Here is a 16,967-nt window from a genome sequence, read left to right on the forward strand (position 1 = left end):
ATTTCCGCCTACATCAAAAACTTATTAATGTTTTGGTATGATGATAAAGAGTTATCATCAAGAACGAACACCATAAGTTGAAACTCTGTGTATATATATATATATATATATAAATAACTTTCCATTTTTAAGTAATAAAATTCACAAGAAGTATATATTTGGGAAAAAAAAAAAAAAAAAAAAAAAAAACGTGTGATTAAGCCAAAAAGTCATAACTATTATTAACTCAGAATCGCTTCTCAAAAAAAAAATTATTAACTCAGAATCAGAAAGAGTTCCCTGATTCCCTCAACTCAATACTCAATCCTCTTCCTTCGACTCTCTCTGTCTCCATGTCCATGGCTACCAAAAATCTGCTCTTGCCTTATGTCATGTTCCTCGCATTGCTCCACCAGGTAATTACCCAGTAAAAACATAGTATTTTCAGTTTCACTGCCTTTTGCATTTGCTCTCTGTTTGGTTTCTGAGAATATGTGTAAAAATAAAACAGAAATTGGAATGTTTCAACTTTCAACACCCAATTCAACCCTGAATCTGTTAGCAAAATCCTATGTCGTTGTTATGGTTTTGGGTTGTTCCTGCTTTCCCAGTATCTTTTCCCCTTTACGCTGTTTGGTTGCTGAGAATTTGAAGGAAAATGGGATAGGGGAAAGAAAGAAAAGATAGTATTTTGATCTTATGTTGTGTATAAAATGAATAATCAAACAAATCCAGCTAGTTGGTTTTAGAATTCTTCTAAATGGGTATCTGAAATTGTGTAATTCCTTTTGTTCTCCTATATTTTCTCAGCAACCAAACAATTCTTATTCGAAATTTGGTAGTAAGAGTATGAGACCCATACTTTATTTTTTTTAATTCAAGTTACTCAAACTAATTGGTATTTGTACATTGTTTGATCAGGTACTAGGAAATGAAGCTGTGAATTCAGGCCAGTACCCTTTGGTTGTGAGCACATGGCCCTTCTTAGATGCTGTTAGAGCTGGTTGGAGGGCTGTTGATAGTGGCCTTTCAGCCGTGGATGCTGTCGTGGAGGGTTGTTCGGCCTGCGAGGAACTTAGGTGTGATGGAACAGGTTGGATCTTAATGATTATGTTAAATTAAGGGAAAGGCAGTATTGTTATAAATTTACATGCCCTGATGATCTAGTTTGCTTTTTCCAGCATATGATTCTTTATCATGTTTTAAAATGTTGATTGTGGTTTATTTGTGATTGTGCTTGATTTGATGGTGTTGGTTTATGGGTATTCCAAGTGTGAGATCAGTTTGTTTAGGTCTTAGTTTTCATGCTACAGAGGAAAAACATGTCAAACCAATTTAATAGTTCATTTCATGTTTCTGAGTTTATGGTTTATCAACACACTAGTTGTTAGATTTAGAGTATGCTGCATGCTTGGAGCCATTATAGTTAAAAACAATGACTACTGGTGGACAATAGAGTACTAACTGTATCTGGGTTTTTTTTTTTTTTTCAGTTGTCACTATTGAGCACACAATGGATGAATTTATTTAACCATCCATTATACTTTTATGTTTTTTCTCTGAAACAGTTGGGCCTGGTGGAAGTCCAGATGAAAATGGGGAAACTACTATTGATGCTTTGGTCATGGATGGGGTAACCACCACTCACATATTTCATTTTCTTTTTTACCATCCATTGCTGTTCTCTTTATTGTGGCTTGTTTCTCTGTGCACATTGAAAATGACTATCTATTATGTGCTTGCTAAGGACATGCATAGGTGACAATGGAGGTTGGAGCTGTCGCTGCTATGAGGTATGTGAAGGATGGCATCAGAGCTGCAAGATTAGTAATGAAGCATACAAAACACACTTTGCTTGTTGGAGAGCAGGCCTCGGCATTTGCCATTTCAATGGGTCTTCCAGGACCCACAAACCTTAGTTCATCCGAGTCAATTGCAAAGTGGAGCAAATGGAAGGAAAATAGCTGCCAACCAAATTTTTGGAAAAATGTTGTACCTGCCAATGGTTGTGGCCCATATCATCCAAGGGATTCTCTTGACCTTATTGAAGGGACATGTTCCAAAGACATGGAAACTGTTGAACCAAGATCTTCTCTTGTTGGTCTTCACAGCCACGACACTATAGCAATGGCTGCTATTGATAAAGTAAGTTGGTGTACCATCAGAGTTCCTCTCATTATTTTCATTGCATTCAACTGAAATTATTTTTCTTGCATAGATGGGGCACATTGCTGTTGGTACATCAACTAATGGAGCAACATTTAAGATCCCTGGCAGGTAAGGTTAATATGAGGCCTCCCAACCATCAGCAGTGATTATAAAATTGAAAAAAATTGAGTCAGTAATTTTGTTGATACTTTTTTTATTTTTGGGTTGTTGTTTGGTAATTTTTCCTATTACAAGTCACTGTTTACACTTATGGATCATGTTTTTAATCTCAAACGTTTGGCATGGGGGCAAAGCCAAATGGTTCTTTCTATACTGAATATACTTTCTTGACCATATGTTTATTGGTGGTAACCAACAAATTTGACAATATGACTAATGAAAATCAGTTTATTAGAAATTAGTTTGGTTCAGAAATGATGTAAAGATCAATAGTATATGTTAGATAAGCTTCTGTAGTGGGACAAATTTTCTTGAGTACTAGGTCTGGCATTGCAAAATCCTGTGTGCCAGTATGATTGCAGCACGTGTAATTTACATACCAGTGTGATTGCAACAATTCGGCTGTCATCATTTCCTTTAGAAACCCTGAATGTGAGAAAAAAATGAAAGGGAGCTGTCAACATAGTGACAGGAAAGGACCTAATGGTAGAATCAAAGACTTATCCATAGTAGGAACTGCTGTTTTCTACAATGAAAAGGTAAATGAATATAAAATGATTTTGATATAAATAACTATGTGGTTAAGTATTTTGGTAGCTTGCTGACATATAGTAAGTCACATTGGGATGATTGAAAGAATAATCACAATACTGACAACACAGTATATTCTGAATGCAATGTGGAATTGCAATGGTTGATGATCTGTTTTAGTTTGACAATTTATTTGGAAGGTTTAGTTTTCGCACCTTTTCTACTCACCCCTTCCATCCAAAAAAGACAGGTTATAAAAAATTTCCCAGGTTAGAGACTCTATCCTCACTGTCCTTTCAGCTGGGTCTTTTGATGAATAAATTAACAGAAAAGAAGGGAACAATTCATGAATAATGAACATTTTACTGTCAAACTACCAGAAAATGTAAAGGATAGCTGATAGATCTAAGGCTTAGAGTATGGCGAAATTCATCTATATCTCTACATTGTTAACTTTGGTCTTCTCTGAGAGGACTAATGAGGGAGTATAATTAAAATATAAGATAAAACTCCATCTTCTAAAGATCATATTCTGAAAAACAACTAGTTAGAGGATATGAGATCTTGAAGGCTAAAGCTTGTGGACTTTTTAGTTGATTATATCATATTGTTGTTCTTCGATGAGTGAAATCTTATGTCTGTCCATATTGCATGATGAACTGTAGTGTAACCATTGTCAGAAATTTTTCTATCCTGCAAACGAATAACGTGCATCACGGAAATGATGAGGACGTGAGATTCAAGCTCCACTAGAAAGTACCATTGTTGTTACTATTTTTTTTGTTTGGCATTTTGTGCAGTACATTTATGAGAACAGAAAATGGAGTAATTTTTTTTTTCTGGTCTCTTTTTCTTCTATAACTTTTTAATTCAATGGTAATTTGAGCTTATAAAGTTCAATAAAACAGATGTTTCATATCATGAAAGTAGAGCAGGTCTATGCCAATTAGTGAGGATGTGCTATATAAGTCTTTTTAAGAAATCACTGAATGGAATTTATCAAAAAAAGAAATCACTGAATGGAAGTTTTTCCTTGACTGCAGGGTAGGTGATGGGCCCGTCACAGGATCTTCAGCATATGCCGATGATGAAATTGGTGCATGTGGTGCAACTGGGGATGGTGACATTATGATGCGTTTCCTTCCATGGTAATGTAAAGTTTTTAACTGTCAGTTTTGGGATTGTTTGTGTTACTGGTTGTTTTTTATCATTCAGAAGCAAAATCACACAAGTTCTTTGAATATCTGGGAAGCACTGGAATAAATACTGAAAAACATCAACATCAACATCAACATCAATATCAGTTTCTTTTTATTTTTCTTTTTCTTTTTTACCTGACAAAGTTAATATTAATTAAGAATTTGAGTTACTCTTATTTCTTAATGGGTTTGCTTCAAGATATGTCTATAATCTTCATCATAATCAACACTTATGTATACTTACAAAAAGTAATCAAGATTTATGTATGATGCTAAATAAATCAAGTGACTTAAGCTTTACTAGGCTTTTCTTTACAGAGTAGGAAATCAGAACAAAATTGGATTGGCTTAATTTATTTCACCAAGCATAGTAACCTTTTTGGATGGGGTAAACTATAAACCCTCCAAACACACCAACCCAATCATGCTTGCCTTTGAGCTTGATTGCAGCTCCAAATAGCTGATCCTTTGGAAACTTTATGCACACAATTTATGAATATGTTTCTGGCTTTGTAAGGCAAGTTTGGTTGCCCGCACTCTTACCTTGTGTATCTAGTATATCCAATTATATTGTGTTCTCATGCTTGAAACAATCCATGTTTTAGCTACAGTGATATGCCTATAATAAAAAAAATCTTATTTTCTGGTCTGTGTTTTGAATTCTCCCATATGATTTCAGTTATCAGGTTGTGGAGAGTATGAGATTAGGAATGGAACCTAAGCTTGCTGCTAAGGATGCAATATCACGAATAGCGAGAAAATTTCCTGATTTTGTGGGAGCTGTTTTTGCCATTAATAAGAATGGGGTGCATGCTGGTGCTTGCCATGGATGGACGTTTCAATACTCGGTGAGAAGTCCAGAAATGAATGATGTGGAGGTTTTCACTGTGCTGCCCTAAATTGGGAACTCTTATATTGACTGTTAGCTTGATACTTCATGTGTAGTATTAATGTGCTTGGTTTTTCTAATTATTGCTAAAATTTAAGTGATATGGAATTATTGTACTTGAATGATATTAATACGGCTAGACTTACCGTAGAAAATTTATATGATGTTTTCACACATATCTTTGAATTAGAGTGTTGTACCTTTTATAATAAGAATGTGTTAGCTTGAAAGGGATACCTATATACTGCTAAAGAGAGGATGGGGGGCGAAGATGGTGGCAGATGGCAATGTCAGAGGTGATTCAGCAATGGGGGGAGAGAGGAAAATATGAGAAAACAAAAGAAAATAGAAAAAATAAAAAAAGAGAATATTTTCCCCCCTTTTGTGTTAGAACTATGTTGTTTTGATCTTGGCATTTAATAGACATGTCAACAATGGATATAGACATAAGGGTTTGTTTTAAGGGAAAATCTTCCATCCAGTGCATTGGACAATACACAATGTAGACACGTGACAAAATTTGAACGCTGTGTCCGCATCCGTATCATGTTGGGTCCAAAGCACTAGACTTAAGCTTAAAACAATATAAAATGCAACCTTTTTTTTTTTTTGATAGGATAAAATGCAACTTGTTCTCCAAACCTTCCCAGTGATGACTCATTAGATACACCTGCCGGCTGTCTCCATATGGGAAATTGATTGAAGTTCATAAAACAGAAAGAGGCCTTGACTGGATACGACGTCTAAGGTGTATGTATGAAAGCGTGGACGTGTGTGTTCTCTCATCTCTGGCATGCATACTGATGAGCTCACAGAACAGAAGTGACTCGTTCTCCAAACAAACTAAAGTTTAAAAGAAAACGACAAATACTGGCAAGAAAAGTAGCTTTGCTAGGTAAAGTAATGGTGTCACAAAGCTTATCATCGCCATGTGTCTTATTGGCCCAATGGACATTGCACTTGTGTATAGTTTAGTTAGTTACAGCTTCCAAAACCATATGATTGGATTTGATTAAGAAATCTAAAACACAACCGTTAAAAGAATTGCATTTTACTATCTTTGTTGAATTGGAGTTCTTACCCCATAGTATTCTCAAAAAAAAAAAAAAAAAAGATTCTCTATCATTAATTTATGGTACATTATCGAGGCTAAGACCCTTTTATAATTGTTTTTTTTTAATAAAAATAGCCATCACTATTTGAAATTAAGAATGATGGATAAAAAATATTTAGAATGGGAATCAAAATCTTTTAAAGTTTTAGGTGACTTCATTGAAATTTTGTTAAGATTATATCTATTTATTTTAAAATGAATGAATTGGATGTTATTTTAAGAACAAAGAGTTATCAAAGTCCTGTTGATATCAGAAACCAAATGCATGCAATGCCATGCATGATGATGAATAATAGAAAATTGTGCAGTCCCACCCTGCATTTAAAGTTAAAAGGTACAACACTCTAGTTAAAAGGTACATCACCGACAATGTATTGGTGGCGCACGAGCTGATGAGCCATATCAGTAAGAAAAAGAAAGGTAACTGTGGGGAGATGGCGATCAAGCTTGATATGAGCAAGGCTTACAACCGTGTCGAATGGGGCTGCCTGCAACAAATCATGCAGAAACTTGGGTTCCATGATAAATGGATTAGTCTTGTGATGCGGTGTGTGACCTCGGTGAAATATGCCGTTCGTGTCAATGGGCTACCATACGGCCACATCCAACCGACCCGCGGTCTAAGGCAGGGTGATCCACTATCACCCTACCTCTTCCTCATCTGTGCTGAAGGCTTATCGGCCTTACTTCATTAGGCCACCCTCCGGAAAGCCATCAAAGGGGTGGCTGCCTCAGTCCGGGGTCCAAGGATGTCACACCTATTTTTTGCGAATGATAGTTTGGTGTTCGGAAGAGCTTCGGTGAGCGAAGCAAAGGAAATCCAACGAATCCTAAAGGTCTATGAACTCTCCTCCGGCCAACAATTAAATAGTAATAAAACCTCCTTGTATTTCAGTCCTAACACTGATAATGCAACAAGGGAGAGGGTGAAACTCTTGTTCGGTGCTCAAGTCATCAAACCCCATGAAGCCTACCTAGGATTGCCATCTCTTGTGGGAAGGTCAAAAAATAACACCTTCGCCCATCTCAAGCAGAGGGTGGCTAACAAAGTGTCGGGGTGGAAGGAGAAGCTCTTAATACACGTTGGAAAGGAAGTCCTAATTAAGTCGGTAGCCCAAGCAATGCCTTCGTATACAATGAGCTGTTTTCTGCTTCCCAAGAAATTGTGTGAGGAGCTGACAGGAATGATAAGACAATTCTGGTGGGGTCAGGTAAAGAATGAGAAGAAACTTGCATGGCTGAGCTGGGATAAAATGTGCATGCCAAAGGACAGGGGAGGGCTGGGCTTTCGGGACCTGCGGAGTTTCAAATTGGCTTTGTTGACTAAACAGGGATGGCAGCTGCAAACAAACTCCTCATCCCTGTTCTGCCGAGTATACAAGGCAAAATACTTCCCGCATTGCAGTTTTGTCAAGGCAACTATGGGCCGGAGTCCGTCATATGCTTGGAGAAGCTTGATGGCGGCTCAAGGAGTAATCAGAAAAGGAATGAGATGGCAGGTTGGGTCCGGAAACAAAATCAGGGTGTGGGGGGATAAATGGGTTCCTAGGCCGAGCTCATACAAAGTCATTTCACCTGTGTTACAAAATTCAAAGGATGCTCTGGTTTGTGAGCTCATAAACAGAGTATCCAATGAATGGGATATTGACAAACTCGGCCAATGGTTCATTCCGGAGGATAGGGACACGATATTAGGCATCCCTCTGAGTTCTTCCATCACCAGTGACAGGTTGGTCTGGGCAGAAACTAAGAATGGAAAGTTCACAGTGAAAATACATACATTTTGGCACTTGAGGAGCTCAAGATCACAGGACCGGCGGATTGCTCAAACGGAGTGGCTAGGAGGAAATTATGGAAGACAATTTGGAACTTGAATATCCCACAGAAAATTAAGCATTTTGCATGGAAAGCGAGTCGGAACATCCTCGCTTCAAAGGAAAACCTGGTAAAGAGGAAAATAACTCCGGGCAGTGTGTGCGATCTTTGCGGGAGAGATGAGGAGACCACCGGCCATCTTCTTTGGCTCTGCGAACATGCTAAGGAAGTTTGGAATTGCAGCAAGTTCGCTTTTCCCTTTGAGTTCTCAGCGAATGGAAAATTCCTTGATGTTGTTAAGTGCCTACATCGGTGCGAACACCATCGGCCTGGACTGCTGGAACAATTCATCTCGGTCTGCTGGGGCATTTGGAAGAACCGGAACGATCTTCGATTGGGTGGCAAGGGAAAGGCTGGTCGGACCATCCTTAGGAATGCCATGTTGCTGGTTGAGGATTACCGTGTCGCAAATGCTCCCAAAACAGAGCACACGGTGACTCCTGCTGGTTCGGTCTCCTGGCATCTCCCAAGCCACGGGTTTTACAAAGTAAATATTGACGGGGCGGTCTTCTCAAATAGGAAACAAGCTGGGGCAGGGGTGGTCATTAGAGATGAAGAAGGAGAGGTGATCGCTGCCCTCAGCAAACGGTGGAATTTCCCACTAGGAGCAACTGAGGCCGAAGCAAAAGCATGGGAAGCTGGTATTCTTTTTGCCAGGGACGTGGGGGTTAGAGAGGTGGAATTTGAGGGAGACTCGTTGGAAGTTTGCAATGCTCTCTTAGGCTTGGCTTCCCCACCCTCATCTGTGGCTAATGTTCTTTCTGGTTTTTTAAACCATGTCTCTGTTTTTAGGCAGTGGAAGGTGTCCCACATCAAACGGCAGGGAAATGTCCCAGCCCACTTACTAGCCCAACATGCTCAACATGTTGGTGATTATGTTGCATGGCTAGAGGAATGTCCTAGCCTGATTGAGCATGCTTGTGCTCAAGACAAATGTAATCTATTATCTTCTTTTCAGTGAAGCTAAGTATTTACTATCAAAAAAAAAAAAAAAAAAAGAGAGGGAGTGAAGGGGTGTCTTAGTAGAGTGTTGTATTTTAGAGTGTTGTACCTTTTATATAGGAGTGAAGGGGTGTCTTAGACTCTTAGTAGAAGAGGAATGGGTGTTGATGATAAATGTCCTATATGTCAAGAGGGAGTAGAAACCGTGATGCATGCTCTTAGGGATTGCTCGTGGGTTAGATCAATTTGGAGGCACTTGGGAGTGCTGCCTTCAGACCAAATTTTTTGGAGAGCAGATTTGCAAGAGTGGCTGGTTTACAATGGGAACGCTAAGCTCAATGGCACGACTGGGAGTATGCCTTGGAAGATGCTTTTCCCTTTTGCTTTGTGGAACTTATGGAAGAGTAGAAATGGAAGTGTTTTTAGAGGGAAAAATCCGAATCCAGATTTGGCCAAGGAGGTAGTTAGTCAAGTGAGGGAGTTTTTGTACTGTGCTTCTTCTCCTAGAGATTTGGCTCGTCGCACCATCAAAGGAGTTAGATGGGAGAAGCCACAGGTGGGTTGGGTTAAATTAAATACAGATGGGGCTTCTAAAGGTAATCCGGGTTTGGCAGGCTGTGGAGGAGTGGTGAGGAATGAGGATGGAAGGTGGATTGCGGGGTTTGCTAGGCGTATAGGGGTGACTACCAGCTTTGTGGCTGAACCATGGGGGCTTCGGGAAGGTCTCTTACTTTGCAGCAACTTAAACGTCCATTTTCTAGTCATTGAGCTTGATGCTAAAGCTGTGGTGGATGTCTTTCTCAATCCAAACTACCAAAATAATGCTGTCTCACCTATCTTGGAGGATTGCAGGCAATTGTTGCTCCGGTTTCAGCAGGTTCAGCTTAGACATTGCTTCCGTCAGGCTAATCGCTGTGCGGATTTGTTAGCTAGGATGAGTTTTGATCAAGTTACAGAGTATATTTCTTTCAACTGTCCGCCTGTGGACATTAGAGGTATTTTAGAAGAGGATGTAGCTGGGCTGTATGTTAACAGATACTGCACTGTAACTGATTCTGCAGTTTAGTCTTGGAATAAAATCGTCTTTTAACCAAAAAAAAAAAATTTAAGACAACAATATTTATTTCTTCAATTCTATTATAGCGTATACGTTACAACTCATAGTTTGCAACAGTCCAAAAGCTTCGAAAATAAAACGGCTGGCGGGAGATAAACCCAATGACAAAAGATACATACACTAAAGAAAGTTTATTTCTCTCACTACCTCGATGGCTACACTCCAAACCTCTCCATTTGAACGTTCACTTGCTAAGCTCACATTTCCTTCTCTTTCCTCTTTCTTCTTTTTCCATGGCTTCCCAGTTGTCTTTGCAACTTCCACAATTCTTTTACTACTCGTAAGCTCTCTCTCTCTCTCTCTCTCTGTGTACTTTTTACTTTATCAAAACAATATCTTTGCATTCATTAACTATTTTCATATCTGGGTTATGTTTTTATAGCTAAAAATTTTAATGAGCTGTATGTGATTTGAGCTTTTGTTTGTGGAAAATGTAAATTTTTAAGATTAATTTTTTTTTTTAATATCTAACCTTTTTGCTTCAAAATTTTTTTTTTTTTTTTGTTACCTCTATTTTTTTTTCTAAAAATGTTTACAGAAGAGTTTAGTGCTTAAGATGTTAATTCTGCTGGTTGGTATTATCTTTGAGTTTTTTTGTTTTTTTTGTTTTTTTCAACAAGTGGGAGGGGATTTGAACCCATATTTTCCTCTCAGAGAATTGGCCAATACCACTGAGCCACAAAGCTCTTGGCATATATTTCTATGGAGATTTTAGGCCCTGAAGCAATGGTAAATTTAATTACTAATGTTGTATTATGTAGGGGGAAGTTATTGAAAGGAAAGAGAATCGGAACTGAATGAGAAACTAAAACCTTTACTAAATGCAATTGTTTAATTGTTTAACATGAGTTAGCTTTTCATGTTTTTGAAAGCAAAATTATAAGACCTCTGGTTTGTCAATCATTTTCCTCCATTTTCTAAGTATCCAGATTTTCGACTAGAGATAAATAAGAAGCCCCATTAACTTAATAATGAAAATGTTGCAAACAATTTCTCCTTAACTCTACCTATGATATTATAAGTAAATAATGTCCTTCTCTTTGTGTGTCAGAAAATCTGTTGGACTTGACAATAGAGGAAAGGCCATGGCAAATGCACCTCACTCATTGAATTTCAAACCCAAGGAGCAAGGAACATGTGACCTTTCAAAGAAAAACTACTCACGATGGTTTTCTTCGTGGATGTTATTGTCAACGGCTTCTTCTCATTCTAATCAAACCAATAGTGAGAATGGCGTTCCTGTGGCTAACCATCAAAGTCCTGAGTTGGGATTTAATCGGGTGAATTGTCTTGTGTGGGTATTGCATGAATCTGCTAGGAGTTTTTCCTGTGCAGTTGAATCACTTCAGTTGTCAGGAATGGGTCCAGCACTAGCAATGGCCTGGATTGGGAAGGATGTCCATGACTGGCATAAACGTATTGCTTATCAGGTATATACAGAAGTACATTGTTTTATATTTACTTCAAACTATGAAATACACACTTTGAAACGGTCCCAAAGTTATTATGTTAGATTCATCTACCAATATCATACTTATATTGTTAGTTATATAAGTTTGGTATATATTTACTTTGATAAAGGAGTGAACATTTGTGTGTTTTTTGCATTTGGTTGTTGTCTTGTGCCTTAAGCAACAATCATTGAAAATTCTTAGTCGATTGTAAGTGAAACATTACTGTTAAGTAAAAAGATTTATTTGAAACTGGAACCAGAATTATTAACTGGCATAGCTGTGCAGGTTGTAGTTTATGTTTTGATGAAAATGGCGATTCAAGTGGAGATCTTGCTTTCTCAAAAACATCACAATGGTCCTTCTCCAGTTAGAGAGATGTAAGTATACAATGTCTTTTACCAGAGACTTGATGATATAAATAACTCTTCAACTGTGGTAGCTATAGTACTTTCACTGATGAAAATAGAATTTACTAATCAATTATCAAATGATTTAAGATCTCAAGTAATAGAGTGACTTGCATAGTACCTGGACTCAATGACTTGGGTTTAAACTTCAATAAACATTCTAAATTTACAGTCTCTTGGATTCACGTCAAATGAATTATTTAAACCTTGCTCAAGAATCCAGCTGTATATATATATATATATATACACACACACACACATCTAGTGGTTTCTTTCTCTGTTCTTTTTAACAGATGTATATTTATGACATAAGTGTTTCCTAGGTCTTGCTTTTTGTTCCTTCATTTGGTCAGTTTGTCCCCCAAGGTAAAATTGTTTGGGGTGTATATTGAAAGTGAACTGAACATGAGGCACACAGGATTGGTAGAATGGTTTAAAGAGGTTGAGCTTCGGAGTATAGCAGGATTTTTTCTTCCTTTGTTATAGAACTGGTCTATGGAATATGCAGGAAGGTTTGCTAAAAGAATTCTCTTCTTTTAGCATAATGTTTCACCTCTTGATAATCATCTACGCCTGTCAATTACCTATATTTACCTATTCTGATTAATTTCATATGCATTTTTTTGTTCCTTCCAGTTCAATTCACTTATTATTCTTCATGAATCTAGCCTGAGCAAAAAAATATTCAGTGGTGTTGCAGGGATCGTTGTGGCTCTAGGCTGCTGTACTGCAGTAGGAAAATTGTGTTATAGGAGCACTTGCTGTCCCTTTACATTGTTGATTGAGGATGCACTAGTAGAGCTCATGGATCTTTCACACAGTCTTGTGCCAGTGGACAAATTACGTCAGTTAGCCACTGAAGCAGGATTCGAAATGGACCTGCTGGCCCATTCTGGTACAAAGGGTTTCCCCAGCAAGAGAAGCGAAGAGCTAGAATTTTGGATTGGGTTGGCTCAGAAAAGACTTTCAGTAGCATTCCTGAAAGAAAATATGTTTTCCGGCAGGCAAATCTGCTACAAGGTCCATTCATGAAATAATTTCCTTATCTTTTCTATAGAAATGACAGTCTTAAGGAATTACACATATCATTTCACGTGACTCTAGACATAAGCAAAAATACTTCTATCGTTCCAATTCCTAATTTCCCGAAGGAAACTTTGTTTATATAATCGAAAGTATACATTTTTTATATAATACACCAAAAAGAAATCTTTGTCAAGTTCCAAAATTCAAGGACCTTGCTTGATGGTTGATTTGGTCAGAGCTTTGATAAGCTTATAGTTTCTTTCTGGTTTTATTGCTTATGAAAAAATAAAAAGAATTTCTTTCTGGATTAGCTACTGTACCTTTAGGATTAAATAGTTTTTCTCTGATGCAAAATTTGACAGGTTCAAGCAGATAGTTTCGCTACTTTAGGAATTTTTGCGTATCTTGGAAAGAGTACTAGATTGTTCTTGTCAGGAATAGGCATAAAGGATCTGGATGAACATGTTAAAGACTTCCTTAGGTAGATTACTTCACATTTTGGTTACATTCTCAACATTTCAGGCCTTAAATAAGGATACTTTAGGAGGTCCAATACCTTTCCTGCAGCTACTTGGAGGGTGGTAGCCTTTTCATTTACCCAGAACTTTCTTCCATATCAGTGTATCAACTCTTCATGGAGGTCAGTGTTTCTTCTACTTTTATTGAAGATGCAAAATATTAATCATCCTAATGCATAAAACTGATCTTTACAGGTAGTAATTGATGAAATTGGATGGCTTGATTTTTACGCTGCATTTTCTTACATGTGCAATCAAGAGAGAAGAAGATCCAAACAGTATCCCATCCAAGCAGAGAAAGAGATAATTTTAACTACAGTTTTTACTGTATGCTATGATGTTTTCTCTGCGTTTGCTCACTTCAGCCATTCGACTCTATTGCCACTGGACACAAATTTGCTAGAATTCTTGCTACGGAGGTAGCCTACATCATCTGATCTTTCATTCAGAGCTTTATTTGTTAGAATTTTTTAATCTACTTGAGTGGTTTAGGCTCTTAAGGTATCTTGTTTTCAACTTTTCAGTCAGAGCCTGTTAACTGTCTGTTTGGAAGACTACTGGGCAGCTTATGATAAGCCATGGTATGTTGTTTAGCATTGTCTGCTATTGATGACACTACTTTAGAGAGGAACAAAATAATAGTTCTCATGTTGATTTTCCCTAGCAGTGAATCCCTAAAGTTTTCAGAAACAGGTTCCTCTGATGCCACTTCATTTTTACGATCAAGGGGAACAATTAAGTCATCTGTCGTCTTGGGAGCACAACAAAATCAAAATGACTTAAGGGCACGGGGATGCACAGAGAATGACACTCAACATGGATCTAAACTGAAAAAGGTATGGCTATCAGATGATAACATCTATATGTAATATTTTCATGATGATGGATGTAGAAAAATGGACAAAAGACTCTCCACATTGATCTAAACCGGAAAGTGTTTTGGTGTCAGATGATAACAACTGTTGTTAACATCTTCATGATGATAAAGGGAAAAGAATTGGTAATAACTCATGGCATTGATCTAAATGTAATAACTCTACTACTTTTATTTGCATGAATAATTGGCAGATTGCTTCATCCCATACACCCCCCCCCCCCCCCCCCCCCCCCCCGCGCGCCCACACACGCACATACACCAAAAAAAAGAAAAAGAAATTGTGTATGCAAATGCATGTATGTGTTTCTTGTTGTAACCATTGCAATTATTTTCCTGTAATAGCTGGATACCATATCAGCTGGGTTTGTGGAGGGAGCCTGTGCTGCTAAGTCAATTCCTCAGCATGAGAGTTTAATTAGGAAATACAGTATCAAGTTGGCATCTGCAAGCTCTGTAAGGGTGATACTTCCCTTCTTGTAAATGGGCAGATTTATTTTAAATTTTAGATGCTGATAGCCTAGTATTGGAAATTAATTTGTTTTAAAGGATATCTGGATGGGTACACAATTGCTTTTCACAGACATCAGGGTTGCTGCAGAGCTACTTGTAAATCAATTACGTGGTTACCAGGTTGCAGAGAGGGAAAGAAAGAAGTTAAAAAAAACTTTAAATGACATTTCTTCACTTATCCCAGTAACAATTCTAATGCTACTTCCTGTAAGCACTCTTTCAATATTTTTTTTTTTTTTTTTTTTTTTTTTTTTTAATTTTTAATTTTTTATATTTATCACTGACTCAAGAACATACCTACTTATGTATGAGTATGACCTTTAGTGAGTTTAGAATTCTGAAATTGGACCAACCAATAAATATAGCAACTTTATTCTGATGTAATAGTTTGTGAACTCAGACTAACAATTACAAAGTTTAAACAAGCTTGACCAAAGTCACAAGAGTAGGAAACTTTTTCAAAGAACCTGATTTAATGATGACAGACTTTCATCCGTCTTTACATGTCAAATTTTCTTGTTTCCCGTTGTTTAGCTTTTATCCACTTAAATGCATCAAGACCAATTACGGTATTCCTTATGGTACCAAGAGTGAAAGCATTGTCTATCCAGATAAAGGTTCATTAAATTAGTTTATTCTTTTAATGTAGCCCTTATAAATGATGACAGCACCCCTTGTTCACAATGAGGTAGAGGCGTAGAGCTGTAAGTCTCTAACCAGAGACAGTAAGCTGAATAAAAAGTTCAATAATTGAAACATAATAAGGTTTATTAACTTGTTCATCGTGCTACAATTTGTTTTTGTTTTGTTTTTTTGTTTTTGTTTTTTGTTTTTTGTTTTTTGTTTTTTTTTTTGTTTTTGTTTTGTTTTTTTGTTTTTTTGTTTTTTGTTTTTTTCTTTTGTTAATCATTTATAGTTCTTTATAGAAGCTAACTCTTTTTTTCTCTCATGTATAATATGCACTTGTGTGTCAAGGTGACCTATTAATAGGGCTACACGAGCAGAGTTTATGTAAGAAACTCTCATAACGAAGTTGACAAATTTTCTCTCCCTGTTCTATGAGCAGGTATCTGCTATAGGTCACGCAGCCATTCTAGCAGCAATCAAAAAGTACATACCATTCTTGGTAATTGCCTCCCCATTGTTTTTAAAATTTATTCAAGTGCTTCCTGTTAATCATGTTTTCATATAATGCAACCAGATTCCTTCTCCATATTCTTCTGAGCGATTGGATGTTGTGAAACAACTAAATAGAACTAAGAAGATGGAAGTTCAGTCATGGAGCAACCTTGAAGATCCATCCTCTAGAATACCAAAGTAATTTTTTCATGGGATCTTGTTGTCTAAATGTTGCTTAACAGCTCCTTATACTAACCTTGTTGCACAATCAGTACATTGATGGATGCATACATACATACGTTGAGACAGAATGTATAAGTAGACAAACTATTTACTTATCAAAGAACCAAAGTAGTTTGACAAACACATTTTCTGTTGATTTATGGTTGGGTGCAAATACGAATTTGGGGATGCAAAAGATTCAGGTTCCAAATCAGAAACCACCTGAGGTTATATATTTCCACTGGCACCTCTATAATGATGTCAATGTTACTTGGTTCAAAGCTTTTCCTCAGAATTTGACAATCAACTAAAACATTGACATTAACACAAACTGTATAGATTTTATCTTTCTTCCTATCTTAGCATTCATTCTTTGGGCAAGTTCCCAGCTACCCTCTATAGCATCTCATTGCACCCAAAGCATCATGCATTACCTTCCTTCTCTTTTATACTAACCATATATGTGTATTTTAATTACTGGTTTTAAGATCACCTCTAATACACCAGTGATCTGTCCAAAGCTTCACTCTATCCCCCACCCCTACCTCAAATCGAATATTTTTGCTAAAAACCTCCCAACCCATTCTAATACTTCTCCACAAACCACACCCATGTACCCTTCTATCTAGCTTGGAGGTCCATCCCCCCCATTCTTCCCCAAATTTTAGAGTTACAACCCTTCTCCAAAGCTTTGTCTCCTCAACCCCGAACCGTCGCAACCATTTCCCTAGTAAGGCTTTATTAAGAGTAGTTAATTTCCTTACTCCTAAGCCACCATTTTCCAGAGGTGCACACACCTTGTCCCATCCCACCAAATGAGTCTTGGAATCCCCCCACAAGAAATCCCTTTGCAACCTCTC

The 16,967-nt window shown here is 37.4% G+C and overlaps 2 protein-coding genes across 8 annotated transcripts; both read left to right on the top strand.

Annotated features, from left to right (window-relative positions):
- The first annotated feature begins 229 nt into the window (after positions 1–229).
- On the top strand, positions 230–5,115 carry LOC115992871 (probable isoaspartyl peptidase/L-asparaginase 3). Of its 2 annotated transcripts, XM_031117106.1 has the most exons (7): positions 230–395; positions 901–1,072; positions 1,548–1,612; positions 1,738–2,124; positions 2,198–2,256; positions 3,882–3,986; positions 4,717–5,115. In XM_031117106.1, exons 1-7 carry the CDS (start codon positions 333–335, stop codon positions 4,934–4,936), a joined length of 1,071 nt encoding a protein of 356 aa, XP_030972966.1. In that variant the 5' UTR covers positions 230–332; the 3' UTR covers positions 4,937–5,115. The 2 variants fall into 2 exon arrangements, with proteins under 2 accessions (XP_030972966.1, XP_030972967.1); XM_031117107.1 differs by lacking the exon at positions 230–395 and having other exon boundaries at positions 1,045–1,072; positions 1,727–2,124.
- A 4,988-nt stretch (positions 5,116–10,103) lies between these two features.
- LOC115989371 lies at positions 10,104–16,270 on the top strand. 6 transcript variants are annotated; one of them, XM_031113042.1, is made up of 9 exons: positions 12,765–12,855; positions 13,384–13,501; positions 13,575–13,798; positions 13,904–13,960; positions 14,044–14,215; positions 14,599–14,709; positions 14,803–14,973; positions 15,833–15,892; positions 15,968–16,270. In XM_031113042.1, exons 2-9 carry the CDS (start codon positions 13,496–13,498, stop codon positions 16,085–16,087), a joined length of 921 nt encoding a protein of 306 aa, XP_030968902.1. In that variant the 5' UTR covers positions 12,765–12,855; positions 13,384–13,495; the 3' UTR covers positions 16,088–16,270. The 6 variants fall into 6 exon arrangements, with proteins under 6 accessions (XP_030968901.1, XP_030968904.1, XP_030968902.1 ...); XM_031113046.1 differs by having other exon boundaries at positions 15,833–15,876; XM_031113045.1 differs by having other exon boundaries at positions 14,803–14,949.
- The last annotated feature ends 697 nt before the right edge of the window (positions 16,271–16,967 follow it).

The sequence above is a fragment of the Quercus lobata genome, chromosome 5 (genome assembly GCF_001633185.2).
Source record: "Quercus lobata isolate SW786 chromosome 5, ValleyOak3.0 Primary Assembly, whole genome shotgun sequence".
NCBI lineage: Eukaryota > Viridiplantae > Streptophyta > Magnoliopsida > Fagales > Fagaceae > Quercus > Quercus lobata.

What these genes read in the sequence shown, in the direction of transcription:
- LOC115992871 (XM_031117106.1), top strand. Translation starts at nt 333, where the DNA reads ATGTCCATGGCTACCAAAAATCTGCTCTTGCCTTATGTCATGTTCCTC. An exon ending in ATGCTTTGGTCATGGATGGG is followed by an intron (nt 1,613 to 1,737) that starts GTAACCACCACT and finishes GGACATGCATAG; the next exon opens with GTGACAATGGAGGTTGGAGC. An exon ending in CAATGGCTGCTATTGATAAA is followed by an intron (nt 2,125 to 2,197) that starts GTAAGTTGGTGT and finishes TTTCTTGCATAG; the next exon opens with ATGGGGCACATTGCTGTTGG.
- LOC115989371 (XM_031113041.1), top strand. Translation starts at nt 10,208, where the DNA reads ATGGCTTCCCAGTTGTCTTTGCAACTTCCACAATTCTTTTACTACTC. An exon ending in ATAAACGTATTGCTTATCAG is followed by an intron (nt 11,405 to 11,713) that starts GTATATACAGAA and finishes ATAGCTGTGCAG; the next exon opens with GTTGTAGTTTATGTTTTGAT. An exon ending in GCAGGCAAATCTGCTACAAG is followed by an intron (nt 12,856 to 13,223) that starts GTCCATTCATGA and finishes AAAATTTGACAG; the next exon opens with GTTCAAGCAGATAGTTTCGC.